Raw genomic sequence first — 24,313 nt, 5'->3', positions numbered from 1 at the left:
ACTACACTACTATACACTACACTATACACTACACTACTATACACTACACTACACACTACACTATACACTACTATACACTACACTATACACTACTATACACTACACTATACACTACACTACTATACACTACACTATACACTACACTACTATACACTACACTATACACTACACTATACACTACACTATACACTACACTACTATACACTACACTATACACTACACTACTATACACTACACTATACACTACACTACTATACACTACACTATACACTACACTACTATACACTACACTACACACTACACTATACACTACTATACACTACACTATACACTACTATACACTACACTATTCACTACACTACACACTAGTGCTGTACTAGTGACGAATTGGCCACGTTCTGTTTACGTGACAACCCTCACTAGTTGGCTGTGTTCGGTAGTGGCGGGTTTTAACGACACATTTAAATATTTACGCGATCTCACCCAAAAAAAACCTCGAGTATGGAAACAAATAATGTAATAAGACATCAATGAAGGAAATACATTGCGACAAAAACCGAAACGACTATACAACAATCGCGTTATGGGAAGCAATGGGGGAAAAAACGCCGCGCAAACATTAAACCAAATTTAAAATGAATTAAAATCTATTTCCTGTCGGTTAAGTTGAGGTCGGAAAAAAATATATAAAAAATAAAATAAATAAAAGGACGTTGCATAGCGCCATAGGGGCCGTCCATAAATGACGTCACGCACCTAGGGGTGGCTGGGGGGGTCAGACATTTGTGACGATGGGTGACGAGGAAGGGGGGTTAAGAAAAATGACGTCACATCAAAATGCGCAACTTTAAATAAATATAGACAACACGTTCTGCTTAATTAAATAGACTTTCAAATAAATGTTTTCTCCTACAACATCAGAGTGCAGCGCCGCATTAAATACGCACTACAATGACAATAGTTTAAAGCGATTTGAAGCATGTTTTTTGGGGGGGGGCAGAGCTTTGGGACGTCATATTTGAGGGGGGGTCTGACTTTTTGTGACGCCGTGTGACGAAGGGAGGGGGTGGGTCAAACATCGTCCCAAATCGCGTGACGTCATTTATGGACGGCCCCATAGACGTCATGGTACACCGACAACGATGGATGTATATAAGGGAACCTTTTTGGCCAGTATCCAGTATGATGAAAAATGAGAATTAAAAAAATTAACCCGTAAAAACAAAGTTTTTCACTATAAATCCTTTATATGCGTGGCGGCTAGAGTCCTCTCGTCCTCTGGCTTGAGATGGCTGTCACCTATGGGTCAGATGATTGCCTGGCAGCATTAAGCAATTGGTAATTAAATATTTTAAAAAAAATCCTAAAAAGTGTAAAATTTTGCAAACAAAAATTTCACGAAAATTAATTGTCACGCACAACGAGTCTGTGTGGAAAATGTCAGCTCGATTGGATCACGGGAAGTGGGTTAAAAAACTACCGAAAGATTTGCACGGTCGTAAGCGCGCAAGCAAGCAAGCGAACTTAATATAAAGGATTTAATAAAGGATTCAAATAAAAAACGACCGAAAGATTTGCACGGTCGTAAGCGCGCAAGCAAGCAAGCGAACTTAATATAAAGGATTTAAAAACGCGGGTTTTATCCTTCTCTGGCAATACAACGGGAAGCTGTGTTAAAGATGTGCAAACACCAAATTAACGCCTTTTGCAAGGCATCATCAAGGCTGCATTAACCAACACACTCGTACTTGTGTTTTTATCTCTCATGAAGGTTAAAACCTTTTAAGAGATGTTAACTACCTCGCCCGGTACGCAGGAGGTCGTGGGTTTAATCCCGACCCTGACGCCTGCTGCATATTTGGAGTCTGCGTGTCTCTCTCATCATCATCACGGTGGCTAGGAGATGTTAACTCCCTCGCCCGGTATACAGGAGGTCGTGGGTTCAATCCCGACCCTGACATCTGCTGTGTGTTTGGAGTTTGCGTGTCTCTCTCATCATCATCACGGTGGCTAGGAGATGTTAACTCCCTCGCCCGGTATACAGGAGGTCGTGGGTTTAATCCCGACCCTGACGCCGCCTGCTGCTGTATATTTGGAGTTTGCGTGTCTCTCTCCCCGTGGTAGCTTGGATTTGTCTCCGGGTCCTCCAGTTTTTCACTCCACATTGAGAATTAACGTCACGCCTTTAACGTATTTGGCTGAATTTCGATTTAAAGCTTTCGTGACTGCAGGGATTCATCTTCTTGGTTCTTTCAGTAAAGTCACGTAGAAGGGAAGTAATAAAATAATAAAAATAAAACAATAAAATAATTCTCACGACGTTTCGGCCACAACGCAAGCAGCCGTCCTCAGGTGAAACCAGGTCTGTCAGACGCTGTCGCCTCGACAGACCTGGTTTCACCTGAGGACGGCTGCTTGCGTTGTGGCCGAAACGTCGTGAGAATTATTGTATTATGTTTTATTTTAATTATTTTATTACTTCCCTTCTACGTGACTTTACCGAAAGAACCAAGAATACGTATTTGGCTGCTTTAAATGTCCACGTGATGATGCCGATGATGATAAGCCACTCCGTTGAGTTGTCATGCGTGACAGGCAGGTGCGGTTCTAAAAAAAATCTACGTATCTCAGTGGGACCTTACCTGGTAAAAACAAAAAAAGTTTCGTTTTAGTTTGTTAATTGATTAGTTCAAAGACTCGCAGGGTGCCACGGGAAGAAAGTCAGAAGGGGTTGCACGGAGCGCTGGCCAAACTGCGTGCGTGGCGCAACATCCTGTGACAGAACTTTCATGACTCTGCGTGTTTCATCACCGCCACCATCAGCACCACCGCCGTCACCACCACCACCACCACCGTCACCACCGCCGTCACCACCACCACCGTCACGTTCTGCTTCACAGCTTCACGCGGAAACAACTCGTTCCATCACTCTCTCTCTCCTGCCTCTCTCGTCTCACTCTCTCTCCTCGACTCGCAGAAGAAGAGGTAAGTCCAAACATTTGATACCTCCATAAAATGTGACAACGTTATTATGTATGGTAATATCGTTACGTGTCTATGCAGTCCGTTCTCATGTAATGCTGTTCGTGGTGGTATTCGCGTTCCTGAAGAACAGCGCGTTTTGCTGTGAAACATCGCGTTATAATAAATAATGTATAATTATAGGTGAGGATAAAGCACAAGTCTGTTCTTCTATAATGCGATGGTGGTGGTGTAGTAGTCGTCGCGTTCCTGAAGAACATTGCGTTATGGTAAAAAAAAAATCGCTTTATAAAAAAAATAGTAAATAATTATATCTATACCAGCGGGAAGTACCCGGCGTTGCCCGGGCGAAAAATATATTTCAAAACTTCTCTCTTAAAAACCTTACATATACATACACAGATGCTAAGCTATTGTGAAAGCCAGGTGGGCCGTTTGTCCATTTCTCCACCAACAAAATCATAAGAGGCTTGCACAAGTCCAAAAAGTTATAGAAAGTGGAGGGTAAATAGTTGACCTAAAAGGTTTCCGAAAATTGTCGACCCCCCCCCCTCCTCAAAAAATATATTTATCCCCGCGTAGGTATACATACCTACACACCCTACAAACAACAGAGTAAGTAGTATCTATTGACTCTGTAGTAGTATCTACTGAGCCAGTAGTAGCTACTGACTGTGTAGTAGTATTTAGTGACTTTAGTAACGACGGACCGTAGTATCATTTACTGGCCCTACAGTAGTATCTACCGACTCTATAGTAGTACTGACTAACTGTATAGTAGTATCTGCTGACTCTATAGTAGTAACTACTAACTCCATAGTAGTATCTACTCACTCTATAGTAGTATCTACTGACTCTAGTAGCTACTGGCCGTAGTAGTATCTACCGACTCTATAATAGTACTGACTAACTGTGTAGAAGTATCTGCTGACTCTATAGTAGTATCCACTGACTATAGTAGTATCTACTAACTCTATAGCAGTATCTACTCACTCTATAGTAGTATCTACTGACTCTAGTAGCTACTGACCGTAGTAGTATCTACTGACTGTATCTACTGACTGTAGCAGTATTTACTGACTGTAGTGGTATATACTGACTGTTTTAGTATCTACTAACTCTATATAGCAGTATCTACCAACTCGATAGCAGTATCTACTATCACTACAGCAGTGCATACCGACTGTGGTGGTACCTGCTATCACTACAGCAGTGCATACCGACTGTGTTGGTACCTGCTATGATTATAGCAGTGCATACTGACTGTGGTGGTGCCTGCTATCACTACAGCAGTGCATACCGACTGTGTTGGTACCTGCTATCACTACAGCAGTGCATACCGACTGTGTTGGTACCTGCTATGATTATAGCAGTGCATACCAACTATGGTGGTACCTGCTTTCACTCCAGCAGTTGATTCTGACTGCGGTGGTACCTACTATCACTACAGCAGTGCATACTGACTGTGGTGGTACCTGCTATGATTACAGCAGTGCATACTGTGGTGGTACCTGCTATGATAACAGCAGTGCATACTGACTGTGGTGGTACCTGCTATCACTACAGCAGTGCATACTGACTGTGGTGGTACCTGCTATCACTACAGCAGTGCATACCAACTATGGTGGTACCTGCTATCACTACAGCAGTGAATACTGACTGTGGTGGCGCCTGCTATGATTAAAGCAGTGCATACTGTGGTGGTACCTGGTTCCATTACATTAGTGCATACCGACTGTGGTGGTAACTGTATGATTACAGCAGTACATACTGACTGTGGTGGTACCTCCTATCACTACAGTAGTATATGCCGTGGTGAGGCCTAGTCCCGTGCAGAGCCCTCGGCCTACAATAATACTCTCTAAGCACTATAATATGAGTATCTACCGACCCTATAGTAGTACGTGCACACATTGGCGTGGGGGGAGAGCGAAGAGGACATGACACTTTAATGAATTTACCTCAGCGTTGCGTGTATTTTTTTGCATTTTGAACGCAAGGGAGAAATCCCTCCCCCCCCACCATCCACCGATGATGCGCGTGCATTGCCAGCGGCAACCCCCGTGCAGCTTGGGCGGATAAATAAATAAATATATATCGCACACAAAACGCTAATTTCACTAATTTGTTGACGGATGGCAAAACGGAATAGCCTATGCCAAGCACAGGGCTTACGGCGTGGTACCTGGCTAATTTTTTTTCACGTAAACCCCACGGTTTGCGAGCCAAATCCTTCGCAAGTGTGCGTAAGCAGACAGACAGACGGACAGACGGACAGACGGACAGACGGACAGACAAAAAAATGCCTTTTATAGGTTAGAAGACTAGCTTTACTACCCGGCATCGTCCGAGACTTGGATTCTTGTCTTGGATTAATACACGGCCTACGCGGAGGGTGGTGGGGGGATGCGTGACGATCGCTTGTATTGTGATGGAAACGTCGTAGCTTTTTGTTTATTTTATTTTTATTTATTTGAACCTATCTACGTGACTTTACTGAAAGACCCAAAGAATAGTCTGCTGTATGTTCAGGTTTTGCCATGGGAAATAGTCGAATAAACCACCCACTCTCTGTGGTGCTATAAACGAGAGGGGAGCCACACCAATGCTTTTAAACACTAGCTCACTGAAAACAATTGCTTAAGGGCTCTTTTATAAAGTATTATTACTTTTGTTATTTTCTGCGTTCATTGTGTTAAACCCACTTTGAAAGTGGATACTTGCGTCTGATTTTCAGGAAGGTTGAAACAAAAATGGCCGACAACAATGGCGTCGGCAGCACTCGGCCTGAGCAGCAGGGCGCAGGCTCCGTGTTCCTTCCGAGCCTGAACTTCTCCTACCTACGTTCACTCCTCGGCACAATTGCTCTGGGCGAATTGGTGAGAGGTTTTTTTCACCTGTGCGTGTGTTTGTGTGTGTGTGTGCGAGTGAGTGAGTAAGTGGATGCATGCCCCCCCTAAATTGGTTGAGAAGCACTCCATGAGACACTTCAGCACTCAGGCATTTACTAATGATGTGCTTCACTCGGATATTGACAAGGTCTGTGATATTCCAAACCTGACTACGGCTTGGGAGACCTTCAGGTACACGTTTCTCCAAATTCTTAACAAACATGCTCCGTTGGTTAAATTTAAAACTAAAGGCAACCGTCCACCATGGTTTAATCCTTTCATTACAAATCTCATGAAAACTAGGGACAAGGCTTGGGCATGTGCTCAGAAAAGTAATTTGGTCAATGACTGGCTAGAATACAGGATTTTAAGGAATAGATGCGTAAAAAAAATACGGCATGCAAAAAATAACTACTTCTCTTCCACTCTCCTTGAATCTCATGGAAATGCCAGGATTTTCTGGAAAACAATCAAATGTATCGAAAAGGCATCCAAAACAGATCATCTGCCCGTTCAGCTTAACCGAAATGGGGAATATTTTTCAGATCCCCAAAAAATAGTTGACAATTTTAACCTTCATTTTTCTGAAGCTGGTACCCTATTTGATAATGTATTGGGAGTCACCCCTGCTCATGCAAATTCCTACACTCCTGTCCAAACATTAAGCGAATTTAGTTTTCAGCCAATCCACGAAAGTAATGTTCTGAAACAACTGTCCTACCTCAAAGGGTCCTCCTCTACCAGAGCAGATAGTATTCCCGTCTTTGCTCTACTAACTGTTGGTCACCTAATATACAAACCTATAGCCCATATTTTCAACCTGTCCATCAAAGAAGCATCAGTTCCTCTAGAATGGAAACATTCCTATGTTCGTCCACTTCACAAAGGGGGCCCTAAAGATGATCCAAATAACTACCGACCTATCTCAATTTTGTCCCCGTTGATGAAAATTTTTGAAAAATTATTGACCTACCAAATTAGCAGTTTCCTGTCCGCCAACAATCTATTACATCTAAAACAATCTGGGTTCCGAAAAAAATACAGCACCACATCTGCTGCATTAGACTCTCTGAATCACATTTACAGTAGCCTTGATAATAAGCAGTACTGCGCCTGTCTTTTTCTTGACTTGTCCAAAGCTTTTGATACAGTAGACCACAACATCCTGCTTAGTAAAATAAGTTGCCTCGGTTTTTCCGAAAACACAGTAAAATGGTTAAAAAATTACCTCTTTTCTCGCACCCAAACTGTATTCACAGATGGTTGGAGGTCAAACAGTGTTAAGATAACAAAAGGGGTTCCACAGGGTTCCATTCTCGGCCCCCTCTTGTTCTCTCTTTATGTAAATGACTTGGGCACTGAACTGGATTATTCCAGGGTAAATCTTTTTGCAGATGACACGGTACTAATTACTGCTGGCCGCTCTCCGGATGACGTGATTGCTAAGCTCCAGAGTGATTTCAACAAACTACAACATCAGCTAGTTGCTCTTAAACTAGTCCTAAATCCTGCCAAAACCAAGGTGCTATGCTTCTCACCAGGACTAAAGCGGGAAGTTATTTTTCCCCAATTACATACCTTAAATAATGATCAAATAGAGCAAGTCAAGATCTATAAGTATCTTGGGGTCATCCTGGATTCAAAACTGAATTTTGAAGATCACATTGATTATATTGGGAAAAAGACAAAAATTAAAATTGGTTTTCTATATCGACACAAGCACTGCTTCCCTCCTATGTTCCGTTTGGAATTGATTAAAGCTACCGTACTGCCTCTACTTGATTACTGTGACATTGTGTATAAATCAGCCCCAAGTACTGTACTGAAGAAGCTTGACTCAATGTATCACTCGGCCTTAAGATTTGCATTGAACTGCCCATATAGGACTCACCACTGTGATCTCTACATTGGGTCAAACTTAACATCTCTGAATGTTCGACGGCTTGTGCACCAGATCTTATTTATTCATGATGTACTTGCAAAAAAATCTGCAGATTACCTGCTGGATCTTGTCTCTGTTTCAAAGAACAAATTTGACCTAAGGTCTACACTCATTTACCAGCTTAATATTCCCTATTGCCGTACATATACTGGAGGAAGGGCCTTTGCTATTGATGCCCCCAGGGTCTGGAATGCTGTTGCAAATAAATTGAAACTTGAGTCACTACCTATGAGATCTTCACTCAAAACTGCTTTAGAGGAGTTGTACACCCCTAGCTGCCAGTGCTATTCAGTGACCTAAAATAAAATGTTTCGCTCCGGATGATCGCTACAAAGTATGACCTGTGTTTTGATTTAGTGTGCTGATCTTAAAGGTGCATTGAAAAATTACAATACTCCGATTGATGCTCCTGCTGTTGTGGAGTGACTCATGCAGCCAGCTATGGCTGCAGGGTTTTGGTAGTACATGTTGTTTATGCCATTTATTGTGAAAATTCCGTCAGTTCCTATGATTGCTTTTTCATTGCCTTCATGGCTTTATTTTGGTGATTTCGAAAAGTGTATTGGTTTAGCCATGTTTGTGTTGTTGTAGTACAGAGTTAGACTGATGGCCTTAATCTAAGTTGTCTTGTGGTTGTTGTTGTTTGACTTGCATCCCACTGGGATTTTTGCACACAGCGTTGGTGTACGGTGTTTTTTCTGCAATATTTTTGCTGTCTTTTCTTGGATTTTCTGTTTGCACTTAGTCACATATTCACTTTAAGATGTTTTTTTGTTCATGTTTTTGTTTTTTGTTTGTTGCGGTTGCACCCGATTCAAGAGCTGAATGGCTCACAGGGCTCTACCTAATACATGAACTTGAACTTGATGCGCGTGTGTATGGGACCGAGCGTGTAAAAGTGAGTGCGTGTGTGTGTATATAGGAGTGGAGCCAGTAGTGTTGGCCGGATAGATGGGAGCTAAACGGGCATTGCACGGGCTGGAGAGGAGATGGAGCTGATGCGGTACGGGAAGATGTGGAGCTAAATGGACTTGCTGAAGACTAGTACCAGCGGTGTCAAGATCGGCCTCTATGGAGGAGGCTCGTGAAGGATGCTCCAAGGCAATTGAAGGCAGTCGCCCTCCAACAACAATGGAGGGCAGAGGGACGACGCTCACAACAGAGCAAGCTGATGGCATAGTAAGGGGGCACAGCTGGTGCATTTGGTCAACCTATGGCAACTGCTGGGTCTGTCCCGTGACCTTTTGCCAATGGTCGTTCGACACTTCACGTGGCCTTAAAGTGCGCATAGCTTGGCGCAGCCGCTGTGTTGATATCACCGCCAATTAGTGGGGAATGGCAGTTGTTGTAAAAGAGCATAGTAGTAAGTGTAGTGGTGTGCTCCTAACCGGGCGAACCGATTCCCTGCTCATGGCCACTAACACCAGTGACAATAATCTGAACCGGTCATAGGCCTCTCCTAGGTCGACTCAGCTTCATATGAGTAAGTGGTTCTTTGTCTTTTTGTGTGTGTGTATGTACCATTCCAGCCTTCATAGGTGCTCGCTAACAACACTTGCCCCCAAAAGTCTTTTACAGATTAACACATAGGCTTTCCGAAGCAATGTTATCCTAATAGAGGTTTTTTGGGTTAGATCGCGTAAATGTAAATGTGCCGTTAAACCCACCAACACTCGACACAGTAATTACTAGCGAAACCTCGTACTTGAATTGTAATGTTGTGGGTTTTCTCTCCAACACGCCGGTTAGTGCCGAACTCAGAAATAATTGGCATGATTTGCTTACGTGACAAACCTTACTAAGTGGCTATGTCAGGTGGTGGCGGGTTTAACGACATTCATATATACACTATCTAATGCAAAAACAAACCTTTACTATGGATAGTCTAAATTTCGATTTAAAGCTTTCGTGACTGCAGGGATTCATCTTCTTGGTTCTTTCGGTAAAGTCATTCTACGTGACTTTACCCGAAAGAACCAAGAATATGGATAGTCTGTTACAGGCCATACAACGGTGGGGGAAAACTTCGTGTTGTTTGTCCACCGCTATCGTCCAGATATGCGGACTGCTGGCATGGTCCCTCGTCGCCTCCACCCCCTACTCGGTCTTCGCCGCCTACAAGTGGGTGCTGTTCGTGACCGTCTTCTGCTGGGTCGTGACGTTGCTCCTCGTTGCCTACCAGTCGTTCGCCTTGCCCGTGCACTGCCTCAGCGTGTCCTGGCCATTGTTTGTGAGTTACATGCAGTCCTCGACTTGCGAACAACACCACTCGCGTTTACGAACACCACCCGCACTTACGAACAACATTCACACTTACGAACACCACCCGCACTTACGAACACCATTCACACTTACGAACACCACCCACACTTACAAACACCACTCGCGTTTACGAACACCACCCGCACTTACGAACACCACCCGCACTTACGAACACCACCCGCACTTACGAACACCACCCGCACTTACGAACACCACTCGCACTTACGAACACCACCCGCACTTACGAACACCACCCGCACTTACGAACACCACTCGCACTTACGAACACCACCCACACTTACGAACACCACTCGCACTTACGAACACCATTCACACTTACGAACACCACCCGCACTTACGAACACCACCCTCACTTACGAACACCACCCGCACTTACGAACACCATTCACACTTACGAACACCACTCGCACTTACGAACACCATTCACACTTACGAACACCACTTTCACTTACGAACACCACTCGCACTTACGAACACCATTCACACTTACGAACACCACCCGCACTTACGAACACCATTCACACTTACGAACACCACTCGCACTTACGAACACCACCCGCACTTACGAACACAACCCGCACTTACGAACACCACCCGCACTTACGAACACCATTCGCACTTACAAACACCACTCGCACTTACGAACACCACTCACACTTACGAACACCATTCGCACTTACGAACACCACCCGCACTTACGAACACCACTCACACTTACGAACACCACCCGCACTTACGAACACCACCCGCACTTACGAACACCACCCGCACTTATGAACACCATCCGCACTTATGAACACCACCCGCACTTACGAACACCACCCGCACTTACGAACACCACCCGCACTTACGAACACCACCCGCACTTACGAACACCACCCGCACTTACGAACACCACTCGCACTTATGAACACCACCCGCACTTATGAACACCACCCGCACTTACGAACACCACCCGTACTTACGAACACCACCCGCACTTACGAACACCACCCGCACTTACGAACACCACCCGCACTTACGAACACCTCCCTCACTTACGAACACCACCCGCACTTACGAACACCACCCGCACTTACGAACACCACTCGCACTTACGAACACCACCCTCACTTATGAACACCACCCGCACTTATGAACACCATTCACACTTACGAACACCACTCGCACTTACGAACACCACCCTCACTTATGAACACCACCCGCACTTACGAACACCATTCACACTTACGAACACCACTCGCACTTACGAACACCTCCCTCACTTACGAACACCACCCGCACTTACGAACACCACCCGCACTTACGAACACCACTCGCACTTACGAACACCACCCTCACTTATGAACACCACCCGCACTTACGAACACCACCCGCACTTACGAACACCACTCGCACTTACGAACACCACCCACACTTACGAACACCACCCGCACTTACGAACACCACCCGCACTTACGAACACCACCCGCACTTACGAACACCATTCACACTTACGAACACCACTCGCACTTACGAACACCACCCGCACTTACGAACACAACCCGCACTTACGAACACCACCCGCACTTACGAACACCATTCGCACTTACAAACACCACTCGCACTTACGAACACCACTCACACTTACGAACACCATTCGCACTTACGAACACCACCCGCACTTACGAACACCACTCACACTTACGAACACCACCCGCACTTACGAACACCACCCGCACTTACGAACACCACCCGCACTTATGAACACCATCCGCACTTATGAACACCACCCGCACTTACGAACACCACCCGCACTTACGAACACCACCCGCACTTACGAACACCACCCGCACTTACGAACACCACCCGCACTTACGAACACCACTCGCACTTATGAACACCACCCGCACTTATGAACACCACCCGCACTTACGAACACCACCCGTACTTACGAACACCACCCGCACTTACGAACACCACCCGCACTTACGAACACCACCCGCACTTACGAACACCTCCCTCACTTACGAACACCACCCGCACTTACGAACACCACCCGCACTTACGAACACCACTCGCACTTACGAACACCACCCTCACTTATGAACACCACCCGCACTTATGAACACCATTCACACTTACGAACACCACTCGCACTTACGAACACCACCCTCACTTATGAACACCACCCGCACTTACGAACACCATTCACACTTACGAACACCACTCGCACTTACGAACACCTCCCTCACTTACGAACACCACCCGCACTTACGAACACCACCCGCACTTACGAACACCACTCGCACTTACGAACACCACCCTCACTTATGAACACCACCCGCACTTATGAACACCACCCGCACTTACGAACACCACTCGCACTTACGAACACCACCCGCACTTACGAACACCACCCGCACTTACGAACACCACCCGCACTTACGAACACCACCCGCACTTACGAACACCACTCACACTTACGAACACCATTCACACTTACGAACACCACCCGCACTTACGAACACCATCCGCACTTACGAACACCACTCACACTTATGAACACCACCCTCACTTACGAACACCATTCACACTTACGAACACCACCCACACTTACGAACACTACCCACACTTACGAACACCACTCGCACTTACGAACACCATTCACACTTACGAACACCACCCGCACTTACGAACACCACCCTCACTTACGAACACCACCCGCACTTACGAACACCATTCACACTTACGAACACCACTCGCACTTACGAACACCATTCACACTTACGAACACCACTTTCACTTACGAACACCACTCGCACTTACGAACACCATTCACACTTACGAACACCACCCGCACTTACGAACACCACTCGCACTTACGAACACCATTCACACTTACGAACAACACCCTCACTTATGAACACCACCCGCACTTACGAACACCATTCACACTTACGAACACCACCCTCACTTACGAACACCACTCGCACTTACGAACACCATTCACACTTACGAACACCATATACACTTACGAACACCATCCGCACTTACGAACACCACTCGCACTTACGAACACCATTCACACTTACGAACACCATTCACACTTACGAACACCACCCTCACTTACGAACACCACTCGTACTTACGAACACCATTCACACTTACGAACACCATTCACACTTACGAACACCACCCGCACTTACGAACACCACTCGCACTTACGAACACCATTCACACTTATGAACACCACTCGCACTTACGAACACCACTCGCACTTATGAACACCACTCGCACTTACGAACACCACTCGCACTTACGAACACCACTCGCACTTACGAACACCACTCGCACTTACGAACACCACTCGCACTTACGAACACCACTCGCACTTATGAACACCAATCGCACTTATGAACACCACTCGCACTTACGAACACCACTCGCACTTATGATCACCACTCGCACTTACGAACACCACCCGCACTTACGAACACCATCCGCACTTACGAACACCACCCGCACTTACGAACACCATCCGCACTTACGAACACCACCCGCATTTACGAACACCATCCGCACTTACGAACACCATCCGCACTTACGAACACCATCCGCACTTACGAACACCACCCGCACTTACGAACACCACCCGCACTTACGAACACCATCCGCACTTACGAACACCACCCGCACTTACGAACACCATCCGCACTTACGAACACCACCCGCACTTACGAACACCATCCGCACTTACGAACACCATCCGCACTTACGAACACCATCCGCACTTACGAACACCATCCGCACTTACGAACACCACCCGCACTTACGAACACCACCCGCACTTACGAACACCACCCGCACTTACGAACACCATCCGCACTTACGAACACCACCCGCACTTACGAACACCACTCGCACTTATGAACACCACCCGCACTTATGAACACCACCCGCACTTACGAACACCACCCGTACTTACGAACACCACCCGCACTTACGAACACCACCCGCACTTACGAACACCACTCGCACTTACGAACACCACCCTCACTTACGAACACCACCCTCACTTACGAACACCACCCGCACTTACGAACACCACCCACACTTACGAACACCACCCACACTTACGAACACCACCCTCACTTACGAACACCATCCGCACTTACGAACACCACTCACACTTACGAACACCACTCACACTTACGAACACCACCCTCACTTACGAACACCACTCGCACTTACGAACACCACTCACACTTACGAACACCACCCTCACTTACGAACACCATCCGCACTTACGAACACCACTCACACTTACGAACACCACTCACACTTACGAACACCACCCGTACTTACGAACACCATTCACACTTACGAACACCATTCACACTTACGAACACCACCCGCACTTACGAACACCATTCACACTTACGAACACCATTCACACTTACGAACACCACCCGCACTTACGAACACCACTCGCACTTACGAACACCATTCACACTTACGAACACCACCCGCACTTACGAACACCACTCGCACTTACGAACACCATTCACACTTACGAACACCATTCACACTTACGAACACCACCCGCACTTACGAACACCACCCGCACTTACGAACACCATTCACACTTACGAACACCACCCTCACTTACGATCACCATTCACACTTACGAACACCATTCACACTTACGAACACCACCCGCACTTACGAACACCACCCGCACTTACGAACACCATTCACACTTACGAACACCACCCGCACTTACGAACACCATTCACACTTACGAACACCACCCGCACTTACGAACACCATTCACACTTACGAACACCACCCGCACTTACGAACACCATTCACACTTACGAACACCACCCGCACTTAGGAACAACCGCGCTTACGAACACCCTGCACTTGTTAACACCACTCGTGCTTACAAACACCACCCGCACATACAAACAACACCCGCACTTACGAACATCACCCACACTTAAGAACACCCACGCCTACGAACACCCATACTTATGAACACCCACGCTTACGAACATCCACACTTACGAATTCCTGCACCTACGAACACCACTCGCCCTTACGAACACCCGCACTTATGAACACCTGCACATATGAACACCCACACTTATGAAAACTCTCACTGATGAACCAGCTTCCATGACATGTTTTTTGTTACATCAACTTTGCGAAGTCGCACCTGCAAACTGAACCACGTCACTATTTTGTTCAGTGGAGCGATCCTCTGTGAGATTTCATGAGTCACAGCCTCCCGCAGGGCGTGTTTATGTGTGTGTGTGCTCGTACACACGTGTGTGTGTGGTGTCCTGGGCTTCCACTAGGTGGACTCAGCTTCAAATGTGTACCTGGTGTGGTGACTAACAAACATCTCCACTGGCGAGTCATAGGTGTGGTGCTGGCCACCCACCCCTCACTCATTGCTTGCCCCTCCAGTCCGTTAAGGCTATACGGGGGGTCTTTGTCATTGTTGCCTGTCTTTGTATACGTGGGCGCGCGTGTCCCCGTGTGTGTGTCTGTGTGTGTGTGTCTCTTTGTGTGTGTGTCTCTGTGTGTCTGTGTGTGTGTCTGTGTGTGTGCAATTGTGGTTACTCATTGCACCCCTTCCGACAAGCAAACCAGCCCCCCCCCCCCCAAAATAAAACATGCTTCAAATCGCTTTAAACTATTGTCATTGTAGTGCGTATTTAATGTGGCGCTGCACTCTGATGTTGCAAGAGAAAACATTTATTAAAAAGTATTTTTAATTAAGTAGAACGTGTTGTCTGTATTTATTTAAAGTTGCGCATTTTGATGTGACGTCACATTTCTCAACCCCCCCTCCCCCCCTCGTCACACATCGTCACACATCGTCACAAATGTCTGACCCACCCCCCTAGCGGTGGTGCAGCGGTTAGCGCGCTGCGCTATGAACCTGGCAACCCGGGTTCGATTCCCGCTCACGGCCAACACCAGTGACGATTATCTGAACCGGTCCTGGCCTCCCCTAGGTCGACTCAGCCTTAAATAAGTACCTGGTGCGGTGTGTAACATTGCCACTGGGGAGACAAAGGGGGTCGGGCGTGGTGCTGGCCACCCACCCCGTCTTGTACCGTTCCGGCCTTCATAGGTGCTGCTCGCTAACAGCACTTGCCCCTACAGTCTGTTAAGGCTACACGGGGGATCTTTTATCTTTGTGTCTCGTGCAGGTCCTGTGCCTGGATTCCCTGTCGGCGGTCATGTATCTGACGGCGTTCATCACGGACGCAGCCTCGGTGCAGTTGGCAACGGGCGTTCCTTTCATCTACAACCGCTGGGCAGCTTCGACGGTAGAGGTCGCAGGCGACACGACCAGTCCCCTCGTCAGAGACAAAGGCAAAGATCTCCCAACGTGTAGCCTGTGGCAGACTGTCGGGAGCAAGTGCTGTTAGTGGCGACACGTTAACAGTTACATGCTAATTTCTCACATTAACATCATGCCAATTTCTCACATTAACATCATGCTAATCTCTCACGTTAATATATCCACTTAAGTGCCCTCTAATCTCTCACATTAACATCGTGCTAATCTCTCACATTAACATCACGCTAATATCTCACATTAACATCATGCTAATTTTTCACGTTAACATTATGCTAATTTCTCACATTAACATCATGCTAATTTCTCACATTAACATCATGCTAATTTCTCACATTAACATCATGTTAATCTCTGACATTAACATCATGCTAATCTCTCACATTAACATCATGCCAATTTCTCACATTAACATCATGCTAATCCTTCACGTTAACATTATGCTAATCTCTCACATTAACATATCCACTTACGTGCCCTCTAATTTCTCACATTAACATCATGCTAATTTCTCACATTAACATCATGCTAATCTCTCACGTTAACATCATGCTAATCTCTCACATTAACATCATGCTAATCTCTCACGTTAACATCATGCTAATCTCTCACATTAACATCACGCTAATCTCTCACATTAACATCATGCTAATCTCTCACGTTAACATCATGCTAATCTCTCACATTAACATCACGCTAATCTCTCACATTAACATCATGCTAATCTCTCACATTAACATCGTGCTAATCTCTCACATTAACATATCCACTTACGTGCCCTCTAATATCTCACATTAACATCACGCTAATATCTCACATTAACATCATGCTAATTTTTCACGTTAACATTATGCTAATTTCTCACATTAACATCATGCTAATTTCTCACATTAACATCATGCTAATTTCTCACATTAACATCACGCTAATCTCTCACATTAACATCATGCTAATCTCTCACATTAACATCATGCTAATCTCTCACATGAACATCATGCTAATCTCTCACATTAACATCACGCTAATCTCTCACATTAACATCATGCTAATCTCTCACATTAACATCATGCTAATCTCTCACATTAACATCATGCTAATCTCTCACATTAACATAACGCTAATCTCTCACATTAACATCACGCTAATCTCTCACATTAACATCATGCTAATTTCGCACATTAACATCACGCTAATCTCTCACATTAACATCATGCTAATTTCTCACATTAACATCATGCTAATCTCTCACATTAACATATCCACTTACGTGCCCTCTAATATCTCACATTAACATCACGCTAATCTCTCACATTAACATCGTGCTAATCTCTCACATTAACATATCCACTTACGTGCCCTCTAATATCTCACATTAACATCACGCTAATATCTCACATTAACATCATGCGAATTTTTCACGTTAACATTATGCTAATTTCTCACATTAACATCATGCTAATTTCTCACATTAACATCATGCTAATTTCTCACATTAACATCATGCTAATTTCTCACATTAACATCATGCTAATCTCTCACATTAACATCATGCTAATCTCTCACATTAACATCATGCTAATCTCTCACATTAACATCATGCTAATCTCTCACATTAACATCACGCTAATCTCTCACATTAACATAATGTTAATCTCTCACATTAACATCATGCTAATCTCTCACATTAACATCATGCTAATCTCTCACATTAACATCATGCTAATCTCTCACATTAACATCATGCTAATCTCTCACATTAACATCATGCTAATCTCTCACATTAACATCATGCTAATCCCTCACATTAACATATCCACTTACGTGCCCTCTAAATTCTCACATTAACATCATGCTAATTTCTCACATTAACATCATGCCAATTTCTCACATTAACATCATGCTGATCCTTCACATTAACATCATGCTAATTCTTCACATTAACATCATGCTAATCTCTCACATTAACATATCCACTTACGTGCCCTCTAATTTCTCACATTAACATCATGCTAATTTCTCACATTAACATCATGCCAATTTCTCACACTAACATCATGCTAATCTCTCACATTAACATCATGCTAATTTTTCACGTATACAGCATGCTAATTTTTCACATTAACATCATACTAATCTCTCACATTAACATCATGCTAATTTCTCATATTAACATCACGCTAATTTCTCACATTAACATCACGCTAATTTCTCACATTAACATCACGCTAATTTCTCACATTAACATCACGCTAATTTCTCACATTAACATCACGCTAATTTCTCACATTAACATCACGCTAATTTCTCACATTAACATCACGCTAATTTCTCACATTAACATCACGCTAATTTCTCAAATTAACATCATGCTAAAACGTCACAATATCATGCTAATCTCTCACATTAACATCATGCTAATCCCTCACATTAACATCATGCTAATCTCCCACATTAACATCATGCCAATCTCTCACATTAACATCACGCTAATATCTCACATTAACATCATGATAATCTCTCGCATTAACATCACTAGCCCCGGCCACTTCTTTATGACCCTTGGGCTAAACACCCATTTCAAACCTTTTTAATATTGTCTGTCTCAGCAGCAGAACCATGCTTTCCCACCTGATGATGGTCGCTTGTATTGCGCCCGAAACGTCGAGATTTATTTTATTTTATACCTACGTGACTTTACCGAAAGAACCAAAGAGTAGAGATGTTGACTACTTTGCCTGGTCTACAGGAGGGCGTGGGTTCGATCCCGACCCTGACGACACCTGCTGTATATATGGAGTTTGCGTCTCTCTCATCATCATCACGGTGGCTATGAGATGTTGACTACCTCGCCTTGTCTACAGGAGGTCGTGGGTTCGATCCCGACCCTGATGCCTGCTGCTGCTGTATATTTGGAGTCTGCGTGTCTCTCTCTCCCATCATCATCACGGTGGCTAGGAGATGTTAACTACCTCGCCTGGTGTACAGGAGGTCGTGGGTTTGATCCCGACCCTGACGCCTGCTGCTGTATATTTGGAGTCTGCGTCTCTCTCTCTCTCTCTCCACGTGGTCGCGTGGATCTTTCTCCGGGGCCTCCGGTTTTTTCACTCCACATTTAGAATCAACATCATGCATTTAGAGAGTATTCGGCTGCTATGAATGTCCACGTGATGATACTCCACTTCGTTGAACTATTGTGGCCAGCTCGCTTCTGATAAAGAGTGGTAAGTGGGCCTTCACTGATACAATAGAAATAGTATACTCTTAGGTTTTTTTCGGTAAAGTCATGTAGGTATGAAATAAATAATAAATAATAAATGCATTCACTCGTTCATTCTAACGCCCCCCCCTCCCCTCCCTCCCGTCATTCTAAAATACATTCCTGCGGAGGGAGCTGGTAGGAACGTCGGGTTGCTCGGTCAATGGCCTGCAGGGTCAACGGCGGCGTGGTGTATTCCGCAAATATGCCCGACTGTGAGGGCGGGCACAAGCCGGCGTGAGTAGGTTAAACGTTGAGTTATATAAGGGCACCACGGGGTGACCAGCCCCTCCCCACCCAGCCCCACCTCTCCCACCCCCCACCCAGCCCCACCCTCCCCACCCAGCGCCTCCCCACCCTCCCCACCAGCCCCTACCCACCCTCCCCACCCAGTTCCTCCCCACCCTCCCCTCCCCACCCAGCCCCACCCAGCCCCTCCCCTCCCTACCCAGCCCCTCCCTCCCCACCCAGCCCCTCCCTGCACGACGGACGAACGGACACAATAATCCCCTGTGGGCTGGTGTAACCAGGAGGTTCCTACCAGAAGGAGGGGGACCCATACTCACCCACCCACCCACCGAACTGACCCATTCACTCACTCCGCCTATTCATTGTAACGCTCTTTCACCCACCGCGCCCGTGCCTCGCAGTTCTTCGCCCTGCTCTGCACGTTGCTGTACGCGGCTGGCTCCTACCTGGGCTGGCTCGAGTGGAAGAGTGGAGGCGACTCGGGAGCCATAGGCAGCAGCAGTGGCCACGGCATCAGCGACGAGCCAGCACCATACCAGCAGTGACCAGGGGGCAGGAGGGGTGATGGTGATTGTTCCAGAGCCAGATGATGTGTGTGTGTGTGTGCTGTGTGTGCTGCGGTGATGATTTGTGATGTGTACTGTGCGCTCTGATGGTGTCTGCTGTGTGTGTGCTGTGTGTGCTGTCTGTGCTATGATGATGTGTGAGAATTGGGGGCAACGTTCATATACGGTGTTTTAACAACAGTTGTGACTTTCTTTTTTTTTCTTCCCGCTGGCATTGGGGCTCGTGCTCGAGCTAGTCTAGGGTTGGTGTTGGAGCCGGTGTTGGGGCAATGCTCTGGCTAGTGCTAGTGGTAGGGTGGGGCTAGGGTGGGTTAGGGCTAGTGCTAGGGGATGGATAGTGTTAGGGCTAGGTTAGGGCTAGTGCTAGGGTAGGGCTAGGTTTGGGCTAGTGCTAGGGTAGGGATAGTGTTAGGGCTAGGTTTGGGCTAGTGTTAGGGTAGGGCTAGGTTAGGGCTAGTGCTAGGGTAGGGCTAGGTTTGGGCTAGGAAGCACGTGTTGCACCATTATTGAGGCGCTATGTATCTTCTGACTTGTCGCCTGGCTCACAGGCCAATAGGGAGCAGCCGGGAGAGTGAGTGGGAGGTGGTTGACCTCAGGTAACCCCCCCCCCCTTAGTGCCCCGTGACAGGAGGTAGAGACCCCAGACCCCCAAGGGGTGGGGGCTGGGGGCTAAAGGTTCATTCCCGACCCTTCGAGATCCGTCTGGAAGGTTCGATGGAAGGTGTGGCTCGGGGCGGGGTAAGTCCCAACTCAATTCTAGATTTGAAGCTTTCGTAACGGCAAAGATGCATACTCTTTGTTTTTTTCGGTAAAGCCACGTCGGTAAAAAAAAAAAATCAAATCAATGAAAACAACGAAATTAAATTACGACGTTTCGGGCGCAACACAAGCGTCCTCCTTCAGGTGGGGACAACGTAGCGAAAGCACAAACCGCTTAAGTGTGTCTAAGAGATTGCTGTGACGAGGAAGCCCCAAATTGCGTATAAAATAAAAATTAATAAAAATAAAATAATAAAAATCACTTTTAAAATCTATTTCTATTTAATTTTTTACCTACGTGACTTTACCGAAAAAACTAAGAGCATGAATCCTTGCAGTCACGAAAGCTTCAAATCTAGAATTGTGTATTAAAGCCAGTCCACTCAAGACCCGAAGACATCATAAGACGAGACCAGCACCCTGGGGACCCTCAACCGAGGCTCTAGTAAGAGCCGGGTTGTAGCGGACCAGCGGTGGGACCAGTACCCTGGCGAGGTCGGGTCAGGCTAGCCTCCCCTAGCTCCCGTAGCGGAGGACCCGTGAGAACGTAGCCCTGAGTGTGTAGGGCCCCGCTAGAAGGTTATCGGGTGAAGGGGCCCTACCCCCGTAGTGCTACAGGGACCGTACCCCGTAGTGTTACAGCTATTGTTATCTTTGATCTGAATAAACGCGTTGCCTCTAAGAAGACGTCTCTTCGAAGTTTGAGCCCACAACACACACGTGATAAAAATTCCTGTGCGTTTTGGTATTTCTCGAAATTTCAAGATGTTACAACTTCAGTAGAAGTCGTAAAAAGGTTAAATATAAAAAATGTACTTTCATTGGAACACTGTTGCTATTCAAATGGAACCCATTCTTCACGTGTCACCCGTCATTGAAGGGATATAACGTTACACTTGTATACGCATTTGCACTTAAACAAGAGACACCCAGAGCCAGGATTCGAACTCTGTCTCTCAGTGTCTCAGGCTCTGTGTCTCTTGGCGTGGCCACTGTGAATCTCAATAGATGGAGACACCGAGACCCAGGGCTCGGACTCTGTCTCTCAGTGTCTCAGGCTCTGTGTCTCTTAACGTGGCCACTGTGGATCTCAATAGACGGAGACACCGAGACCCAGGGCTCGGACTCTCTCTCTCAGTGTCTCAGGCTCTGTGTCTCTTGACGTGGCCATTGTGAATCTCAATAGACGGAGAAACACCGAGACCCAGGGCTCGGACTCTGTCTCTCAGTGTCTCAGGCTCTGTGTCTCTTGGCGTGGCCACTGTGGATCTCAATAGACGGAGACACCGAGACCCAGGGCTCGGACTCTGTCTCTCAGTGTCTCAGGCTCTGTGTCTCTTGGCGTGGCCACTGTGGATTTTTATAGACGGAGACACCGAGACCCAGGGCTCGAACTCAGTTACGCAGTGTCTCAGGCTCTGTGTCTCTTGGCGTGGCCACTGTGGATTTTTATAGACGGAGACACCGAGACCCAGGGCTCGAACTCAGTTACGCAGTGTCTCAGTCATTGTGTCTCTTGGCGTGGCCACTGTGAATCTCAATAGACAGAGACACCCAGCCCCAGGTCTCGGACTCAGTCTGGCAGTGTCTCAGGATCTGTATCTCTTGACGTGGCCACTGTGGATCTCAATAGAGGGGAAACACCCAGAGCCAGGATTCGAACTCTGTCTCTCAGTGTCTCAGGCTCTGTGTCTCTTGGCATGGCCACTGTGGATCTTAATAGATGGGAAACACCGAGACCCAGGGCTCGGACTCTGTCTCTCAGTGTCTCAGGCTCTGTGTCTCTTGACGTGGCCACTGTGAATCTCAATAGATGGAGACACCGAGACCCAGGGCTCGAACTCAGTCTCTCAGTGTCTCAGGCTCTGTGTCTCTTGACGTGGCCATTGTGAATCTCAATAGACGGAGAAACACCGAGACCCAGGGCTCGAACTCAGTCTCTCAGTGTCTCAGGCTCTGTTGCTCTTGACGTGGTCACTGTGGATTTTAATAGACGGAGACACCCAGAGCCAGGGCTCGAACCCAGACCATGGACTCGTCACAGTGGTTCTCAGTCATAAAGTACGCGGACTCGCTGGGGGTATACGGCTTTGGTACGTACCAAAGCCGTAATTATGATAATTATAATAAATATTGGGGGGGGACACATCCCCCCCCAATATTCAAATATGCTCAAAATGCCCCCCCCCCCAATATATTGCTATAAAAATACTGTCTATGCTATGTAAATAAAAACAACAATTTGCTAAACCTTGGCTACAATATCTGGACTCGTCTTCATATAAATCAATGCATAGATTTGTGTTTATATGATTGTGGTTATGGTTGTTCTTTATTAATCCCTCATCTCTGCCATTACATACAATGAAACAAGAAATGGTTAAAAAATATAAAAACAGAGCCATGTAATACAATACACTATTAGACATTATTGTAAAAAATTGATGAAAAGTCCATCCCATGTGTTAGTGAATTTTTTTTTATTTTAGGCAGGAAATGAGTTTTCAAATTTAGATTTTTTTTGGGTTGGGACCCCCAGACCCCCTGGAAGATTTGGTCCCCCCCCAATGTTGACTCCATGGCTACCGCCTTGCGCAACGCGCCAGAGGTCACAAACGGGTTTTGATTCCTTACCCGTACCCGGCCGCACCAGGGTCGCAAACGGGTACCCGTATCCGTACCCGGCCGTACCCGTACTCTACCCGTACCCGGCCGGGTACGGGTAGGGTACGGGTATCGGGTACCTGATTGCGACCTCTGGGATGAAGCCATGTTGCAGGCGCGGGTGGGTTGATTCTAGGAACTTGAATTGTGAGAAGAGACAAGACGTCGGGAAATGAGTGACAAACGGTGACTCACCAGTGACTCACGGCCTACCCGTACCCGGCCGCACCAGGGTCGCAAACGGGTACCCGTGCCCGGCCGGATACGGGTAGCCGGGTATCGGGTAGGGTACGGGTATCGGGTACCCGGTTGCGACCTCTGCAACGCGCTGTACTCGATGAGCAGTGTCAGCGAGATGAG

General features: G+C 46.4%; 1 protein-coding gene across 2 annotated transcripts; it reads left to right on the top strand.

Annotated features, from left to right (window-relative positions):
- The first annotated feature begins 2,760 nt into the window (after nt 1-2,760).
- On the top strand, nt 2,761-23,472 carry LOC133358006 (plasmolipin-like). 2 transcript variants are annotated; one of them, XM_061576273.1, is made up of 5 exons: nt 2,761-2,985; nt 5,720-5,861; nt 9,872-10,045; nt 16,308-16,427; nt 20,366-23,472. In XM_061576273.1, exons 2-5 carry the CDS (start codon nt 5,736-5,738, stop codon nt 20,507-20,509), a joined length of 564 nt encoding a protein of 187 aa, XP_061432257.1. In that variant the 5' UTR covers nt 2,761-2,985; nt 5,720-5,735; the 3' UTR covers nt 20,510-23,472. The 2 variants fall into 2 exon arrangements, with proteins under 2 accessions (XP_061432257.1, XP_061432258.1); XM_061576274.1 differs by having other exon boundaries at nt 2,761-2,989; nt 5,724-5,861.
- The last annotated feature ends 841 nt before the right edge of the window (nt 23,473-24,313 follow it).

This window comes from Lethenteron reissneri, chromosome 60 (assembly GCF_015708825.2).
Source record: "Lethenteron reissneri isolate LAM-NWPU_2019-01 chromosome 60, ASM1570882v1, whole genome shotgun sequence".
NCBI lineage: Eukaryota > Metazoa > Chordata > Hyperoartia > Petromyzontiformes > Petromyzontidae > Lethenteron > Lethenteron reissneri.
The sequence above is the reverse complement of the archived record's forward strand: the minus strand, read 5'-3'. Positions and strand labels throughout refer to the sequence as shown.